Source organism: Mauremys reevesii, linkage group 3 (assembly GCF_016161935.1).
Source record: "Mauremys reevesii isolate NIE-2019 linkage group 3, ASM1616193v1, whole genome shotgun sequence".
Taxonomy (NCBI): domain Eukaryota; kingdom Metazoa; phylum Chordata; order Testudines; family Geoemydidae; genus Mauremys; species Mauremys reevesii.
Genome location: NC_052625.1, coordinates 89,435,864 through 89,455,550, shown reverse-complemented (window position 1 = coordinate 89,455,550; position 19,687 = coordinate 89,435,864). Strand labels below are relative to the sequence as shown.

Here is a 19,687-nt window from a genome sequence, read left to right as displayed (position 1 = left end):
CTGACGATCAATCTGTTTTGCTACGAGAGACAACAGGAAGTACCATCTGTTCTGCTCTCAAGGGAGCCTCGGCCCAGGCTCCGTGACCGATGCCTTTCATCTCAACTGGCATTTGGTTCTCTTGTGTGCTTTTCCTCTGATCCTGATCATTCCACAGGTTATCCTGAAGCTGAAAGCAGATCAGATCAAGATCATCATCATTGTCACAGGGTCCACTCACTGCTCATGGCGTCTCTGCCTGGCTGTCCTGGGGATTAGCTCTGGCAGGTGCTTCCCTCCTTTGGAGGTGTCCCTACCTGTTGTACATTCTCACCCTGTGGGTCCCTCTCTCTCCAGGAACTGCAGCCTCCTCTTTGTGACTTGGTCCTCCAGAAGGAAGAATCCCATGCACCACTATGGGCTGGGGACCGACTGGCTAAGCAGCAGTTCTGCAGAAAAGGACCTGGAGATTGCAGTGGTTGAGACACTGGATATGAGTTAACAGTGTGCCATCATTGCCAAGAAGGCCAATGGCATATTTAGTCCACAGAAGAGAAGAGTGAGGGGGGATTTGATAGCAGTCTTCAACTACCTGAAGGGGGTGTTCTCAGTGGTGGCAGATGACAGAACAAGAAGCAATGGTCTCAAGTTGCAGTGGGGGAGGTCTAGGTTGGATATTAGGAAACACTATTTCACTAGGAGGGTGGTGAAGCACTGGAATGGGTTACCTAAGGAGGTGGTGGAATCTCCATCCTTAGAGGTTTTAAAGGCCCGCTTGACAAAGCCCTGGCTGGGATGATTTAGTTGGTGCTGGTCCTACTTTGAGCAGGGGATTGGACTAGAAGACCTCCTGAGGTCTCTTCCAACCCTAATCTTCTATGCTTCTAAGTGGAATATACCTCTGCATCACATCTCAAAGAACCACAGTTATAGTAAGTAACTGTTTCAGTTGTTTTGGGTATTACCTTGTGCAAATCGATTGCAACACAACCCGATTTTTAAAAAACACTGACTAAAATGGTCTATTTATATGCCTCAGGTCAAAAAAACAGGAGAAATTAGGTGGGTTGCACTGGAACTGTTAACCTACGGTTGGAGATGAAACCAGCATGGATTTGGCAGCCATTTCAGCTGGGAGATAAGGCAGCAGCAAAATAAGGCAAGCAGGAACAATCAGGCTGGGGTTGTGTTGCCTCATTTTGCAGGGTAGATATGGGTGAAGCCTCCTTCTGTGAGTGGGAGCAGTAGCTGGGGAATTGACAGGGCACAGAGAAAAAAGGAACTAAAAATTTTTCAGTTTTCCAGTGCAGATCCTGGTCATATTCTCCTCCTTGTTGTTTTTAGGATTAAATGTCACTGTGTTCCACCTCTTTTTAAAAAGTGCACTGAGTGATCATGAGCATGGAAAATAGTATACAGAACTAAATTATGTTCTGTCCTATTCTATAAAATCTAGCAAAACAGTTTCTCTCCCTAACATTTCCCAACCACTTTATTTTTTTGTGATATCATACTTTATAAACAGATTGTGGGGAGGGGGAATCATCTTGTTTAATTCTGTAAGGAAAAGCTATCTGAAAAGGTCAGGTCATTCAGCTCTCGCATTATCTCTTTTGCAAGTAACCCCATAGTTATAAATTAGATTTAAAATGATGGCTTTAGCAAGTTTTTAATGTTATATTTTTGATGAATTAATACTTGGAGGGTATATCAGAGCTACTTCTGCCAGGACAGTAACACACAATGGACAGAGTTATGTTGCTTCATTTTATTTAATTATGAAAGACAGATATTTGCTTTTGTTCTACTTTTCAGAACATTAATGCCTCTGCGGTATGTTGAAAAGATTCTAAATTCATCTTGGCTTCTGTTGTAAGGATTACCGTTGGAGTCCCTAAATAATCTTTCCCTCTTTCCATTGTTAATGTTTCCTTTAGTGCCCATAGCTTTCTGTTGTGCTTTACAGTAGATATTTTGTTATAAGCTATAGGTGTGTCTACTTCCTTTTTTTTTTGACAATACATTAAATAAGATACTAGAGATAATTCAAAATAAAACTCAGCAGTGGGTGAATTTATGCACTGAGGCTATACATTGTGTTAAAATGTGAGTGAATGGAGATTAAAATGTAGGAGAATATTTCTGGTTGGGAAATGGGAGAGGACTAAAGCTATGGAGTATAGCAGTCAGAATAGAGATGTGAAGAATAAAAATGACATGCAAAGCTACTATGTTTGAAATTGCACTTGCCCTATAGTGAAAAGATACTGTGGGTCAGCAGTAGCTATTCCATAGATGAGGTTAAAACTAGTTTCCCATTATAAGCCCAAATTTCAAATCTACTCCCATTAAGGAACTAATGCCCCTGAAAATTCACATGCTCAATTTTTTCACAGCCAGAATTTTTCAGGGAAGTTTGGAAAAAAATCAGAAAAGGAGCTTGAAAGTTATGGTGTTTAAAAAATGTCTCCATCTTTGACTTTTTGAAAAGTTCAGGCACCATTCACAAGCACCAAAATTCACATTTCAATTAAAACCAACAACAAACAAATACTCACTATAATTGCTAAGGAGTGAGATTTAATCCTGGAGAAAAGGGGAAATTAATGTTTGCCGCATTAAGGCTATGTCTAGACTACTGTGGTAAGTTGACCTACACTATGCAACTCCAGCTACGTGAATAACGTAGCTAGAGTAGACATACCTTAGGTTGAGTTACCGCGGGGTCTACACCACGGGGAGTCAATGGGAGAAACTCCCCCATCAACTTACTTTACTTTTCTCATCGTGAGTAGAGTACAGGGGTCAACTGGAGAGCGATCTGCTGCAGTGGATGGATCTCAGAGCATCAATCCCGGCAGTAGTGTAGACCTGCCCTAAATCAATGTAAGAAGGACATCTGAATGAACACAAATCTTAGTAGCAAGATATTCTTTGACCTTTATGTCTGTGTTTGCACTGCCCAAACATGGCATTTTGCAGGATGATATAACATTTAAATGGGAGACCATTAACTTAGAAATCAAAGTCAAAGTATTTGTCTTTTTTTTTTCTTGCGTGGAGATTGATGGTGTTGTGACACCCTGGCACCTCCTTATTCACCACTGTCCTATAAATAGGATATGTTTTGCACAAAGTATGCTTTGTGAGGTATCATTCTAACTGTCTAGATATGCTAGACATTCGTATCTCATTGGGTTGTATGTGCTATCATCGTATGTGAAGTTATGAAGTTTGGCTATGTGTGTGTTACTGAAACATGTTGCGAGGTTGAAAACACCCACAAGCAGCCTTTCAGGTACAACAGTAAAAAGGCCAAACAATGTTAATGGCTTATTGAGGAAATGCACACAAGCACCAGGATTACCCCAGGGACTGAGTACAGTAGAAGCCTCTCAGAGATAGCACTACACAATGAGAACTGTTTAACCCAGGTCACAGCAAAAGAGCTTTCCAGTAAGGGGAAGAAGATATAACAAGGGGAAATGACATCATGATGGTACCTCACTGTCCCTACAACAACACCTGGAAACACCTGAGGAACAAAGACTGAACTGGGGGAAGTGATGGTTCCAGGCTGAAGGGATTTCTAGCCTGTGTACGAAAACCTGGGAAACCCAAGATGCAAATCAAAGGCAGCTTGTGCTTTAAGCAGGCTGGCAGATTCTTATCACTCAGGCTGAGAAATTGCTAATTCATATCCTACCTATCTAGTATGTTAAGCTCAATTTGTGGTTTTATTTACTAGGTAATCTGCTTTGAGCTGTTTGCTATCACTTATAATCACTTAAAACCTATCCTTTTGTAGTTAATAAACTTATTTTGTTTTAATCTAAACCAGTGTGTGTTTAAGATGTCTAGGGAAAATCTCAGCTTGGTTACCACAAGTGTGCACGGTCTTCTTCACGTTGAGGGAGAGGTGAACCAGATATTAAACCCATATACTGGCCATATTTGACCAGGGCAGAATGGTATCTTTCTGGGGTCCGAGGCTGGTGCTTAGAGAGCCTGCATGTAACTGCAAGTGGGTGTGTCCCTACTACATTTCCACTGCATTTTTTTAATAAACTCAGATAACATCCTAGATAGTGGTTTAATTAATAAATATTTAATAAGTATAGCTTAAATAATAGGAACAGGCAGAATGCTAAAGCATCTGGCAGATCTCTTACAGTTTGCCAACTACCCAAAGTACTTATGGGTAATTTAAGCTATATTTGGATCAGACATTTTGTATCTTCGACTATCTGCCCTGCCTCAACTATGTTAAAAACAAAAACAAAAAAAATGAAACGAGCAAAAGATTGGAGAGCTCGACATACTCTGTCCTTCTCGGTATAGTGAACCTTGCTTTGCACAAGACTAAAAATTGGGCAGAAGGAGCAGATTACAACAGAGGATATTTCAGAGTAACAAAGAGCAGTTATGCACTTTTTTGATATGCAAAATTTGGGGATTCTGCATTGGGAGCATGAACATAAAGAAGGATTTTCAGGTCAGTGACCCCAAAATACCCAAATTTCTGGAAGCCCCACAGACTATTTAAAATGGTATTCTTAATAAGGCTGTACCAGTGGCAGAGATTCATAATCCCTTAATTATTTTGTCAGTCTTCCTTTTAACTGTTCGGTGAAAATCAGCATTTTAAAAAAATTAAAATGGCAGTTTATTAAAAAACTCAGATAACATCCTAGATAGTGGTTTAATTAATATATAGTATAAGAGATTACTTCTAGGTTTTGTAACTGGATAAATGGCAAGGCCTTATAGAATCTCCCTCCTAGCTCTGATCTGACAGATGAGAGGTGCTAAGTCTTTCAGATCCTCCATTTATCATAAAGTATGTTCTTTGTAAACCTTTATTGACAGTGACCATCATCTCCTGTTTGCCCCATGTATTCTCTCTCACACACACTCACACAAGCACTATCACTACTATTTAGGGGAATCATTGATGGAGCTGGAGGGGAAAGTACAATAAAAGTTTGGGGGGGAATAGCAGAAAAGAGCATCATTATACTGTTCTTGCCTATATTTTACCAAAACGAATATAAAGAAAAATAGACTAAGTGATAACTATGGTATAAATGATGTAATAAGTTGGATGATATAGTTGGCACTGGCATACAGGTATGACCACAGTCAGGTACAGTGTGTGATTCCACAGATCCACGCTATAGGCTCCCTTACAGACCCCTTTCAGAGTGCTCAACTAATAGCAGTGCGCACACACATCCATCTGATCAAATGACCTAGAACCAGCAGTATAATAAACCCACCTTCTCCTCATCTCTATTTTTGGCCAACCTGTGCACTTGTGGAATACATGCCATCTCCCTGAGCACTTGTAGATATTTTAGGGAGTTTTAGATTTCTCTGCTGAAGCTTGTTCATTTTTATCATGCATTGCATAGTCTGGTTGTTAAATGTTGGGGAGGGGGGTTGTAGAATTTAGAACTTTGTCTACTCTGGCAATTGCTGAATAAACAATAGAGTTTAAAAGGTGTTATTCCCTTCCTTACAAAAATGTCCATTTCAGACCAGCATCCCAGTTCTTGCAGTGCTTGGATGAAGACATTCATTGAAGCGCACATAAAATATAGCACATCCACTTGCAACTAAAATTACTACACCATTGAGTATGATGTCTCCAGGAAATCAGATCCAACTTGTGGGCAATGCTATCTAAAAACATATTACATTAAGTAATCAATTGAGATTGATTTTATGAAACTATATGGGAATGTAAGCCCTACTTGTTTGTGTGTCTGAAACAGTAGCTTCTAAATGTCAGGGTTGCTTTATAGTGGTATAAAATTTAAGTATGATGGATTGAAGAAGTCCTATGATTTATTTATCAATTTAGGTCTTCATTATCAAACCTCTGTCCCTTGAGTTCTGTCCAACTGCCTTGCTTTCCTTATTTAATAGATAGAAGAGCCAAGGAGCTGCTTTTTTAACTAGTTACATTGTTTTTGTCTCATTTGGAGTTTTTCCTTTAAAACTTAAATCTGTAAAATATTCCAAGCATCATCCATCTTCCATGAAACATTTGCAGGTTTTTAATATAGATGTTTATAAACTGTGGTCACTCTTTATTGGAATATATTAAAATACCATTAAAGGCCTGACCTAAACTTCAACTATTCAGAGGTAAGGTTGCTACTGTAATCTATTTCTATCCTGATCTTACAATGTATACAGTGCCACCAGTATATAAAAAGTTTATAACAACTATTGAGGACTCTTCATGAAACCCAAAATTGAAACAAGGTCTTGGCAGTTTTTGGGCATGTTCAGCCAAGAATTGCAGCTTTAACTCAGAATATTTTTGTGGATGGACATAACAATAAAAAGGATTTTGTGAGCGTAAACCTAAAATTTGCATTTTTCTCAGTACATATATATGTAATAGCCACTTTTCAAAGCTAAACAATAAACACAAAAGCAAAAGGTTTCACACTGCAGAATTTAATTAATATTTCTGGCTTCCATATTGTGGGAGGACATTCAAGCCTGTAAAATCAAGAAATATTGGCTGTATGCTTGGTCAGCTGATGCATCAAGAAATCAGACAGAATTCAGAACTCTTTTCAAAGTGGTGCTAAGCTCTAAGCCATTGAGAGGTTGAGAGCCAACTAGGAGTGAAGATCTCAGTCAACTAATCTCTCCTTCATAGATAAATAGAGAGATTGAGATTGATAGAGATAAATCTATATTTCCTGTTGTTCATGATTTTGAAGAGGTTTTGTAATCCTTATCAAAAGTCATATGCTGTATTTTATTAAACCCAGAAATCATACTCTGCTCAAGGCTGAAATATACTTCTGATGTAACTGTAGTGTGTAGAGGTAACATGAACAGGAGTATTCCTGAGAGGCTAGTCCTTCCCTTAATTATATGGCCTGGATCAGGATTACAAAATGTTTTGTTTTATGGCAGTGGCTATTGTACAGTTTAAAAAAATATTATGCAATGAAAATATAACAACCAGTATTAAAAATGACCAACTAATACATCCAGTTCAGAAAACACAAAATTAAAGATGTCTAGGAAGAAAGGTGGATATTCCTTGCCCCCCTAGACAGATGTCAGGATTATTCTGCCTCTTGTTGGTCATCTCTCAATACCTACCATCTCTGAACCTTGAGGGCTTTCTATTTACACCACCACTTCTTACATATATCCCAATAGTTCCTTCTGTAGTGGCTAGTTTGGTAGTTGAGTTGGATGTCACACCTGGAGCCTGTATTTGCTGTTCTTATTGGTTTCTGTTATCAGGGACTGGGTGAGCATGTTACTTTTGCCAGCTCAGAAGCACTGTCAGTAGCAGTATGGATGTCCTTAGGAAACAAAGCCAGTGTCCATCATTTTTTAATTTAAATGTTTTCTGTTTCTGCTGTAGTAGAGATATTCAGAGTTGATTATGATGTATGTCCTGTAGATAGAGACAAGGTAGGTGGTCCTTTTATTGGACAAACTTCTGATGGTAGAAGGTACAAGCTTTCATGGTACACAGAGCTCAGACATTCTTCTTCAGGTCAGGTCTTCGGTGTCTGAGCTCTGTGTAGCTCAAGTTTGTACCTTCCACCAACAGATGTTGGTCCAATAAAAGATACTGCCTCGACTACCTTGTCTCTCTCATATCCCGGGACCAACACGGGTGCCACAACACTGCAAACAACTGTAGATATATTAATATCCTGTTTAAAAACTGTCAGAATAGAAATTCCATTCCTGTTATCTGTTTTGGAAGCTGTTAGCAGAGAAATGGCAACCATTTAATATGTAAAAATAACACACAGCTCCAAGCTCAGTCTGTTGTTGTTTCATGAGCCAGTAGAACCTAGGAGCACTTTGAAGGCAATATGCTCCATCTCTGGGGAGAGCAAGTGCATCAGTGATGAAGCAGCTTTCTTATCTATGCTCAGAATGGCATTAACAGATCTGGGGATGTAGCCTCTAGCCTGGTCCCCTTTTGCTAGAGAGAGTCTGCAACACCAGGCCTCTGATGGGGTGACAGAAATAAAAGGCAGAAAAGTCTGATTATTTTAGAGGATACCACCTCCTTCTAAAAAGACCACAGGTGGTAAGGTTATTGCTCCACCAGGATACTCTCAAACGTTAGACACATTCAAAGGACAACAGAAATAGGTAGTATTCTCTAACTTTCTCTTAAACTGTTATTGCTCTTAATCCCTTACTAAATTAAAATGAGGACAATATTCTAGGGAACTGTAAACTGTACATATATTGCATTCCTGTAAAATTATGATTTTTTTTATTGATCAGATTTTATTTGATCCATTTTGCAGCTGAAGTTAATATATTAAGGCTGGATTTTGCCATTGTTACTCAAAATAAGAAGTCCTTTTTTCTATAAGATGTCCCACTGGAATCAGAGGAACTATACATGCTGTAAGGTCCTATTTATCATGAGCAAAGATAATGGAATATGGTCCTAACTTTACTAGAATATTCACATACTGGTTTTAGACACATGCATTTTATGAGAGTCTGGAAAAGACTGACAAAAGATGGTTTTGAGTGGCAACAGTACCAAAAAGAGTCCTGCAGCAGGTTCTTCTTAGGTCTTCACTTTAGATCTAGTGGTTAAGGACTTAAGAATTTCAGCATCATGCCAAACCCCATACTGGAGAGATGGTGATATCCTACTGTGACACACTGACCTTATTATTGCTTATTAAAACACCTTGTGAATGTGGCATGAAGTTAGGGTGACCAGATAGAAAATGTGAAAAATCAGGATGGGGAAGGTGGGTAATAGGTGCCCATATTAGACAAAGCCCTGAATATCGGGACTGTCCAGATAAAATCAGGACATCTGGTCACCCTACATAAAAGTATATCAGTCACCTTCATTCTGTCTGTTTGTTTGTTTGTTCTGTGTGCATTCTCAGGTGGAGATTGAGAAACTGGACTATCATCACTATCTGCCTCTCTTTTTTGATGGGCTTTGTGAAATGACATTTCCCTATGAGTTTTTTGCTCGGCAAGGAATCCATGACATGCTGGAACATGGGGGAAACAAGATTCTTCCAGTCATTCCTCAGCTCATTATCCCAATAAAAAGTGAGTGAGTATGTAGAAAAAACCCAGAAATGAATGTATATAGTGTAACTTTTTGACAAGTAGCTAATTAAGCAATAAAACATGACAGGTTGTGCATTTCTAGGAGATTATTGGAAACCTGAGTAAATTGTGAGGTATGGGGCCAGAAGTCTTGTGCCTTCAATCACCTAATATGTGTAGCTATCTCAGAGAAATGTGCTGTCTGGAATGTATTTTCTTATTCCAGTGTGGATCTTGGTATTTAGAAAAGTGAAATAAAGCTTTTATTTGATTAGATATATTTAATAAATATAATAAATCTATTTTATAAAATAGCTCTTCTCAAAAGACATGAGAAAATATCAGAAGAAGGTTGGGGAATTTTTTTTTTTACAGTTTGTATTAACTAGACTTCCCCTTCTACCTATACACACCATTCCCCCTCATTCCCTCCATTCCTCATCAACATGTCTAAATTTGGGCTACTGTTTGTCTCAAGGATGCCTCATTTGAAATATTTGTTGTGTTACAAAACATTCCTTTTGGAAGTGTTTACAGTTTCAAAAACAGATCTTTACTGAAATGCAGTATGAAAGTTAGAAAGTCATATAGCTTCAGGTAGAATGCTGTTGAAACTCATTTCATTGTAAACACAACATCTTCTAAGTATACATTTCTTTATTTTGCCCTTTCCTGTTTCTTCAGCCTATTAGTTGAGCAGACCACTCCTCTGCATCATCCTTCACCTTCTAGCATGCATTTTGACTTCTGCAAAGATTCTTATTGTATTAAACCTTCCAACCAAAATTCTTTTGACATTCCATCAGCACCTTTCCTTAATTGACCAAAGTCATTACTGCCAATAAACAATAAAACAGCCCTCCTCACTCAGCTGTTGTCTCCACTGTATAGGAGGATGGGATCAGGACCTCAACCAGAGTTCTCCCACATGGAAATGTTGAGCAATAACTAGTCCCTTAGCCCTGGTCTACACTACAGGGTTGGGTCGATTTTCATATGAATGGGTCTACACAACCAACCCCATTCTGTCGACTTAAAGGGCTGTTAAAATCGACTTCTGTACTCCTCCCCGGCAAGGGGAGTAGCGCTAAAATCAACCTTGCTGGGTTGAATTTGGAGTAGTGTGGACGCAAATCGATGGTATTGGCCTCCGGGAGCTATCCCAGAGTGCTCCATTGTTACCGCTCTGGACAGCACTTTGAACTCCAATGCACTAACCAGGTACACAGGAAAAGCCCCGGGAACTTTTGAATTTGATTTCCTGTTTGGTCAGTGTGACGAAATCAGCAGCACTTAGCAGCACAGGTGACCATACAGTCCCCCCAGAATCGTAGAGTGTAGAATGTTTCTACGCTCCCCCTATCATCTCCATCCCTGAGGTTATCACAGATTAGAAGGTGAGAAAAACGCACTCGCAATGACATATTTTCCAAGCTCATGCAGTCCACCCACACTGACAGGGAACAGCTTCATGCATGCAGGCATTCAGTGGCAGAGGCCAGGAAGGAACTAAGTGAGTGTAAAGAGCGGAGGCAGGACACGATGCTGAGGCTAATAGGGGAGCAAACTGACATGATGAAGCGTCTGTTGGAACTGCAGGAAATCCAACAAGATCACAGACCCCCACTGCATCCACTGTATAACCGCCTGCCCTCCTCCCCATGTTTCATAGCCTCCTCACCTAGATGCTCAGGAATGCAGGGGAGAGGGGAGGCTCCGGGCACTTGGCCACTCCACTCCAGAGGATGGCCAAAGCAACAGAAGGCTGTCATTCAAACAGTTTGATTTTTAGTGTGGCTACAATAAGCAATGTGGCCTTCTCCTTCCCTCCTCCCCCACCCCACCTAGGCTACCTTGTCTGTTATCTCATTTTTTTAATTAATAAAGAAAGAATGCATGGTTTCAAAACAATAGTTACTTTATTTCGAATTGGGGAGGGTGGTGGGCTTACAGGCAATTAAAATCAACAAAGGGGGTGGGTTTGCATCAAAGAGAAACACACACAACTGTCATACCAATGACTGGCCAGTCATAAAACTGGTTTTCAAAGCCTCTCTGATGTGCAGCGCGCCTTGCTGTGCTCTTTTAATTGCCCTGGTGTCTGGCTGCTCAAAATCGGACACCAGGCGATTTGCCTCAACCTCCCACCCTGCCATAAATGTCTCCCTGTTACTCTCACAGATATTATGGAGCACACAGCAAGCAGCAATAACAATGGAAATGTTGGTTGTGCTGAGGTCTGACCTAGTGAGCAAACATCGCCAGTGAGCTTTTGAACATTCAAAGGCACATTCTACCACCATTCTGCACTTGCTCAGCCTATAGTTGAACTGCTCCTTACTACAGTCCAGGCTTCATGAGCCATGGGAGCAAGGGATAGGCGCAACTGCACGGTGCTGCCGGCTGGGAGAGCAGCCTGAGGCAGAAGCCACCAGCCTGCATGATATTCCAGGCAGGACTGAATCTCCATGAGGCAAAACTTTAAAGAAGAGAATGACCTGGAGTCTCTGGCTGCCATTCAGTGCTCTAGGAGGAGGATAGCCATATCTGTCCAGGCGCCCCGATCGACCTCACTGAGGTCTGCCAGGAGCACCCAGGAGACATACAACAGCTATCAGTCCTACTGCACTGTCTGCCGTGAAAGCAAGGAGCTGCTGCTGTGTAGCAATGCTGTACCACTTCTGCCAGCAGCACCCAGGAGACGTATGGTGACGGTGAGCTGAGTGGGCTCCATGCTTGCCGGGGTATGGCATCTGCATGGGTAACCCAGGAAAAAAGGCATGAAACTATTGTATGCCGTTGCTTTCACAGAGGGAGGGGGGAGGCCTGATGACATATACCCAAAACCACCCGCGACAATGTTTTTTCCCCATCAGGCATTGGGAGCTTAACCCAGAATTCCAATGGGCAGCGGAGACTGTGGGAACTGTGGGATAGCATCTGTATGTCGATGCTAGCCACGATAGTGAGGAAGCACTCCGCCAACTTAATGTGCTTAGTGAGGACATACACAATTGACTGTATAAAATTGGTTTCTAAAAATCAACTTCTATAAAATTGACCTAATTTCATAGTGTAGACATACCGTTAGTTAAGCAAATGTATATTACGTGGGGAAGCTCAGAATTTCTCTATGTAGACAGGGCCTTAGAGTGAAAGTAGAAGCTTCTCTTTTGTCTACGGTCTTAAAATGATACCTTGATTGTTCAGTCAGAAAGGCAGTAACATGAAATTGTTATCTGGCTTTTTTTGTGGAGAAGATTAATTCAGCATCTGGGTGAACAGAGAGCCACCGTGGAGTAGATTCACTTCTAGAATACTGCAGGACGAACTAAGTCAAGCAGAACTCTGGGAACAAGAAGAAGAGGAGACCATTTAGTTGGGACCTAATAATATCAAAATGTGTATTTTAAGGACCAGGATTGGTCTTTTATTCACCTTAATATTCTCCTTTTAAAAAAAAGATTAAACAAACTCTGGCTGTACTTTAATGTACTCATAGATTTTGTTTGAGGTGATATAATTTCAAAATGTCAACAGGAGCAATCGTTTTAAAAGTGACACAGTACTGTAGGAACTAAGTGCAAGGTGGTTCAGGCTCCTGAAGGAATTAGAGGGTTTTCATAATTATCTTTTAGTTCCTCTGTTTGAGGAGAGAGGCTATTAAGTGAGCAGTTTTGTCATTTTTTAAATTTTTATTAAGTATTTAAAATTGTGGTGTTGGTTATCAAGATATATTTGAATATAGGAAACATTCAAGTATGTTTTTAGTAATAAAACATGAAGCTTCTTGAAACTGTGAAAGCATCTACAGGAAGGAGACTCTTAACATGATGGCTGCAAGCTCCATAGTCAGGACTTAACAGAATCCTGTGGGGACTGCAGACCCACTGTGCTTTAAAGTGACTACACAATAGCTTAATCTACTACACAATTTTCTGCCTTATAGAGAGATAGCAACATATAAATATATATGTGAGACTGAGAGAACCTTTTAAACAGTATCATAATTTCGTCAAGTTGAAAACATTCATGAACATACTAGTTTATTTTTTGTTTTCAATTTTATTTATGTACAGTCATTACTTTCATTTTTATTCCTTTTATCAGTTTTAAAAATTGTGGAGTCCATACATCATCTACTAAGAAGGGCTTTCTCCTTCATTAATACCAACATTAATGTCAAAAAGGGCATTGTCCTCCCAGACAAATAGAGTAGATACCTATAATACACTTTAAATTTGCTATGAGTATGTACTGTAGTTACAGCTATAGATTTGTGTGATGCTGCTACCTCCACAATAAACTTAGTTGTCTTTTGAACTCACTGCAGTCTCTCAAGTGTCCTCATCGGTGAGTTATATCTGACTAATCAGCTGTCTCCTAGATCACTCCATGTGTTTTACTCTTTTCCCCCCAGTGGCAATATGGTAAAGAAGATTGTTAGGCAAGAGCATATTTTTGGGAGTGGGAGAGAGACAAAAAAGTCTATAAATAGAGGCTTTTATAAAAAGTTTTCCCTCCCCCAAGTGTATCGAAGAATACCAGTGAAGGGCTGCTTTCTAAAAGACATTTAAAATGTGGCATAGAAATACTGTAGCATATTTGTAATGCTTTTAGAGAGCAATTTATCCTTCTCCTGCCCTACATGTTCTTGCTTAACACAGTTCATAATTTTGACTAGTACAAACCAAGCTGAAAAATATTAATCAGCATATGAAAATCACTTCCTTCATAACAATTTCTTTCCAATAGTATAGCTAGGCAATGGCTGAAGATAAGCAAGATAGTTATAGCAAAAATTTTAATCAATTTATTACTCTAATGCATGACACAGGATTAAAATAATATGGATGAATGCAGATTAGGTACAAATATAATTGCCTTTTATCATTTCACACCTTTGAAAGACGGTCTGTCCAAACTCCTTGTAAAAATATTTTTATAACACTTTATAACAATAATTCAACAACATGGAAGAAATACAAAACAAGAAAGAATGACTAATCAGAAAAGATTAAAATATATATCATCTTGCAGTGACTAAATAGGATGACACAGTTCAGTGTTTGATGGGTATAAAAACAAGGTAAAACAAATTATTTAAAGGTATTCAAAATAGATACACCTACTAGTGATATCATCCAACTAAAAGAATATCAGGAAAAGTTTCCTAAAATGAAGGCTGTAGACCCTTCATTATCTTCCAAGGGAAGTGGAGAAAGTCCCATTGCATTAATCATTTAGACTGGAAATGGATCAAGCATTTGAGAATATGCTGCAGGGAATTTTCCTGAGTTGGCCACGAGATGGACAAGTTGACCAAATGAGCAGTGGGTGAGTGCTTCACTCAAGAAGTGATGGAACACAAGTACTGGAACTGCCATAATGTGCCATTCCCACTCACCAAAAAAGTGGTGGAACAGTATCCCAGAGCATTCCAGCAGGACTCAAGCACTGCAAATGAGTCTTTTCCATCTCTACGTTTGATGATAAAGAATGTATTTCACAAAGTCACACTGGAATAATTCTCCCTTCATCTGATAGAAAAACTCAAATTCATCATTCCAAATTTAGGTCCCCTGAATCTCTGGAATAATTTCACAAAAATATCTTGCAGAATTACTGTGCAAGTTTTGATGCATAATACATAGTGGAATATCTTCACACTTGTGAGGCAGGAGAATATTTTGATTTTCATATTACCGATGGGGAAAGAGAGGTAGAAAAAGATTAATCTTGCCTCGGATCACAAAGTGTGGCAGAGATAGGAATACAATCCAGATCTCACGCATCTCTGGACTGTGCCCTAGAAAGACCATCTGACCAAAACAAAAATTTACTATGAGAGCTTTGAATCCAACATGAGTTCCCAATTTGTATCCATTTATGTATTCAGGATATAATTAAAATAGTACTGCAAAAACCATGATTCTCAATTACTTTGTTCCAGTGTTTGGCACAGAGAGGGGGGACAAACCTGCCTTTAAGCAATATTTGTGTTTCCTTATTTTCAGTTACAGTTGCCCTGAGGCTGCACTAATTTACAATCAGGTGATCATGGCCCCTAGTGGCCATGGGCAGCCAAGGATAGAACAAAACTGGATGGCTATTGTAGTATTTACTTAGCAATGGAAAGCTAATGTTTTAGATTCCTATCTAATCATTAAAGGAGTATGTAAAATTCCTTTTTGATAGCTATTCTGTTTCAAAGTTGTTGCTTTAAATCTTAGATTAGCCAGAATAAATTACAAATAACATTTGAATAATAATGTACAAAAATGTAATGCACGTGGACTGTTACTTTAAGGAGCAGTAACTGCACCCATGTATAGTCCACTTTAGATGTTCTGTAAATGCCTGAGAAGCTCAGTCTTTGTATTAGATATTTTATTGTACAACAGAATTCATATTGCTCTTTAAAAATGTAACTTAGATGGAAATACTGCTACAACACAATTTCATTTAGAAGAGTAACCTTGCTGATTGAGGTAGAAGTAAACCAGTTCCATCTCAAACAGCCATGGAATTTCAGTCTGAGAGGCTGTGTTACCATGCTCAAACATTTCTGCTGTGACAGGCTAGATCAAGGATATCTTAAGCTTTGCTGAAACTCAATTTCACTAAGGAAAAATGGCTTTTTATAGGTTTTAGATATAGAGAAATATGTGAGAAAAGAGCTGAACAGTCCTCCATAGTCTGACCTACAGAGTCCTTTCTAATGTCCTCATAGATCTCTGAATTAATGTGATTGTTTCCTCTGACTCCCCATTGTATTGATTTGTAAAATGTTGGTTCATTTCACGGGCAATAATATAGTTATTTTAAATTTAGTATTAAATCAAGGTCACTGTTGCATAAAGCATGTGAGGCTGTAGTTATTACTGTTAGCCACTACTAAAAGTGGATTTGCACTGTAGTATTATTTCCCCTTGGATATCTTCACATTATTGAGTAGCTTGGTGATATTGTACACCTCCCTCTTTTACAGAAAGCTTAAACCATATTTATGCAATGTGCTCAATCTCATAGATCTACCTTCCTTGACTGGACATTTTTACCCTCCAATAAATTATACCTTTAATAAATTGACATCTTTCTGTTTAACTATAGTCCTAAAGAAAAAAAATCCTGACTCTATTAAAATCAGAGATTGAAAACTAATTCTGAACAAATGTCCTCTTTTTTGAAGACATGGCTTGCATTCAAAGAGAGCAAAAGTCTTTGATTTTTGTTTTGTTTCCTGATTCTGAAATATTGAAGCATTTACATCCAATAGCTGGAAAAAAAAGTATGTTGGCAATTACCAGGTTTAGATTGGATTCTGCAGCTCAGAAAATGTTACTTCAGCATTTCTAGATATTGTAGGGGTTTTTTCTTATTACCTCCTATCTTAAATTTACTTCCATCCTCTAACCACTACAAAATTACCTGACCTGTTCCATAAGAAAAGCTTCATCCAAAACTGACTGTCATCTCACCCACATTTGGAGGGTGAAATCTGCAAATTAACTGTGTCATCCAATCAACCTTTAATACTTATGAGGACTGAGGTTAGAAATAGAGTGGAAAGAGGACTTTGTGTGGTAGAAATAGAAGGGGGGAGAGGTAATTGCAGGAAAATAGGGGCAAAAATGGAGAGGAGGAGAGAAAGCATTGAAACATATGAATGTGGGAGGTGGGAGGAGGCCAAATCAGGAAAAAGAGATTAGCCTCAGGGAAAACATGGAAAAAGACTGGAAAAAAAATCAGCAAGTTAGAGGGGAAAGCAAGAAATCAGATGGAAAAGGGAGGGAGAACAAAGAAAGATTGATCATTTTTTAAACTTATGGAAAGTTAGCTTTGTACAATATTTTGCTATCTGTATTAAAATATTTGTGTACATGAACATTTTCCCAGCTTTGGAAGAGGAGGGGTTGACACCCCTTCCTACATCTGGCCCTCTTTGGATGCTATAAAGCACACTTGTTTTTTTTTTGAAAAGTTAACAGAAATGCTACTGGAAGGATTATCCAGGTAATAAATAGGGAAGGATTAACTGCCTTATTGAAATCATTCAAGATATTGCTGTTGGGACGTGAGTACTGTCTTGGTGGTAGAGACTGAGGATATATCTACATTGCAACTAAAAACCCATGACTGTCCCATGCCAGCTAACTTTTTACTAACAAGGCTTGAGCTGCAAGCTGTTGGAGCTTAGACTCCAGGGTGGGAGGGTCCTAGAGCTGGGGCTGCAGCCAAAGCCTGAATGTCTACATTGCAGTTAAACAGTCCTGTAGCCTGAGTCCCATGAGCCTGAGTCAGCTGTCACAAGCCAGCCGTGAGTGTCTAATTGCAGTGTAGACATACCCTGAGAGTCAGAAATCATAGCCCTTGATCCATCAATGCAATTAGATATGTATGTAACTGAAGTTAATGGGGACTACTCATATGCTTAAGTGTTTTGCTGGATCAGGGCTCGAATTCTGTTCCCAGCTTGGTCAATAATTCACTGTGTGACCTTAGCATTTCTGTGCCTCAGTTTACTCATATATAAAATTGGCATACTTCCTTAGTGTGAGTGTTTTGTGCTGAAAGGTGCTATGAGTGGAGGAGGAGATGCAAGCATGAGCAAATGTATTTTTCAGAGGTTATGTATCATTTGCTTTTGAAACTTTACTTTTTCATGAATTTCCACTATTTAATGAAGTTAGACTGTAATATCTAAGATAGTAAGTCCTTGAGGTTTAAAAATCAACAAAATTAAGTATGCCACAACAATAGAAGTCTCTTTTTGCTCCGTGGGCTCGTTACCCTGCAGGAGAACTGATCTACATCATTTTGTCCCACTCTTATAGAGGAGAACTCTGCTTAAGGCAAAGAATCTGCTAAAACAAACGCTGCTTCTAACACTATGTGGGAGGTAAGGAATGCAAAACGAGACAGGCTTCAGTCTTTGGCCTTGAGAACTGTTGTATTAATTTAGATGGAATACATAGGCCCAAAGAGTCAAAAGTGTTAACGTGACCCAGTCCACTGTCCAACATTAAACAGCTTTAAACAAGGTTCAGCATTTGGTATACAGTGATTTTAGCCTGCTTAGTATGATGGCAAACACACCATTATAAGTCTTAACTTTTTTTATTAAAGGTACAGAAAAGAAGGAAAAGCCATTGGAACACTTGTAATGTAAAGTACTAAATAAGGCTTTTATGTTTAACTATTCCCCTTGTTCACTTTTCCTTTAGCTGGAAAGAGCTTTTAGAAGGAGAAAACTCTTGTTTGACAGCGAAGGTAGAAAATGCAGCTTCTGTCTCTTGTGTTGACTTGCACTCGCAACCTCACTGCTGGAAAAACACAGGCCCAGCACATGGTCTTATCAGCCACTCCAAGACCTGGCACACTTGTGCCAACATTGGGCTGTTTAGGGAATTGCATTTAGCCACCTTTCTGGTCACAGTCTTACAGCAGGGTTACAAAAGATACAGTCTTGGCTGACTAAGCAAGACTTTATTAGACAGAAGGAAAAAGGAGAGCTAGAAAAGAAAGTAAGAGGGAAAGAAAAGAACACACTGCAGGGTAGTGGGAGGAGACAAAGGGCTAGTCTACACTTACCTGCCGGGTCGACGCGGTGAGTTCGACTTCTCGGAGTTCGAACTATCACGTCTAATCTGGACGCGATAGTTCGAACTTCCCGCGCAAACGGCAGTGGTGGATTCGACCTTGGAGCCGCGGACTTTGATCCCGTGGCATCTGGACGGGTAAGTAGTTCGAACTAGGGTACTTCGAGTTCAGCTACGCTATTCACGTAGCTGAACTTGCGTACCCTAGTTCAACCCCCGCCCTTAGTGTAGACCTGCCCAAAGTCTCACATTCCAGGAGATGGTTGAGATTCAAATGAATCTAGTGGAGGTGGTGATATCTACCTTTCTCTCTCTGGTCTGGTCTGGTCTGGTCAGCACATCATTCAGGTTTGGGATGAAGACGGTCCAGTGTCCCAGGAGATGGGGAGGGTGACAGCTATGACAGAGAAGCCCTCTCCTTCCCCTTTGTTTGTCTTTTAGTTAGACAGTATTGTAGTAGCCTTCATCCATGTTTTTCCCTGAAAATCTCTTTTTGTGAACCCCAAAAGAGGAGTGGTGGGAGGAATGGTCCATTCACTTGTTACTTTATTCATCAATTAGGCCTAAAATTTGACATACCAATTTTAGTTCATTCATTTTTGGTTCTTAACTCCTTTTGATTACAAGGAATGATTTTTAACAGTTTGTGTTCTATTATAGGCCTTTTTGTTAGGACAAATTTTTTTTCTCCCTTTGTACCTTTTCTCAATCAACATAGGTTACTGTGACATTTTATGAAATTTTACTTATTTTTTATAGTTGAGCTCACAATTAGGGTAAATTTGTAGGCCCAATTATTACAACAGGCAGGAAAACAAAATGGAAATTGTCAGCACAAGCTTTTTAATATGGATTCTCAGGTAAGTGCCTTTGGAAAGTGGCTTTAAACTGAGGAAAGTTAAGCTCAAAGCAATAAGAAGCAAATTATTAAAATACTTAAAAATATCAAAAATAACCAAATTTGTTATGTTTTGAGAGGAAAATAGAAAATTGGAGAATCCAATTCAATTCTT

At 39.3% G+C, this 19,687-nt stretch overlaps 1 protein-coding gene across 4 annotated transcripts in view; it reads left to right on the top strand.

The window, feature by feature from the left end:
* PACRG (parkin coregulated) overlaps nt 1-19,687 on the top strand; it is a 473,656-nt gene that overhangs the window by 282,194 nt on the left and 171,775 nt on the right. For all 4 annotated transcript variants that reach the window (XM_039529627.1, XM_039529624.1, XM_039529626.1 and 1 more), the window contains exon 4: nt 8,901-9,072. In XM_039529627.1, coding sequence (XP_039385561.1) covers nt 8,901-9,072 — 172 coding nt within the window. The remainder of the gene's footprint in view (nt 1-8,900; nt 9,073-19,687) is intronic.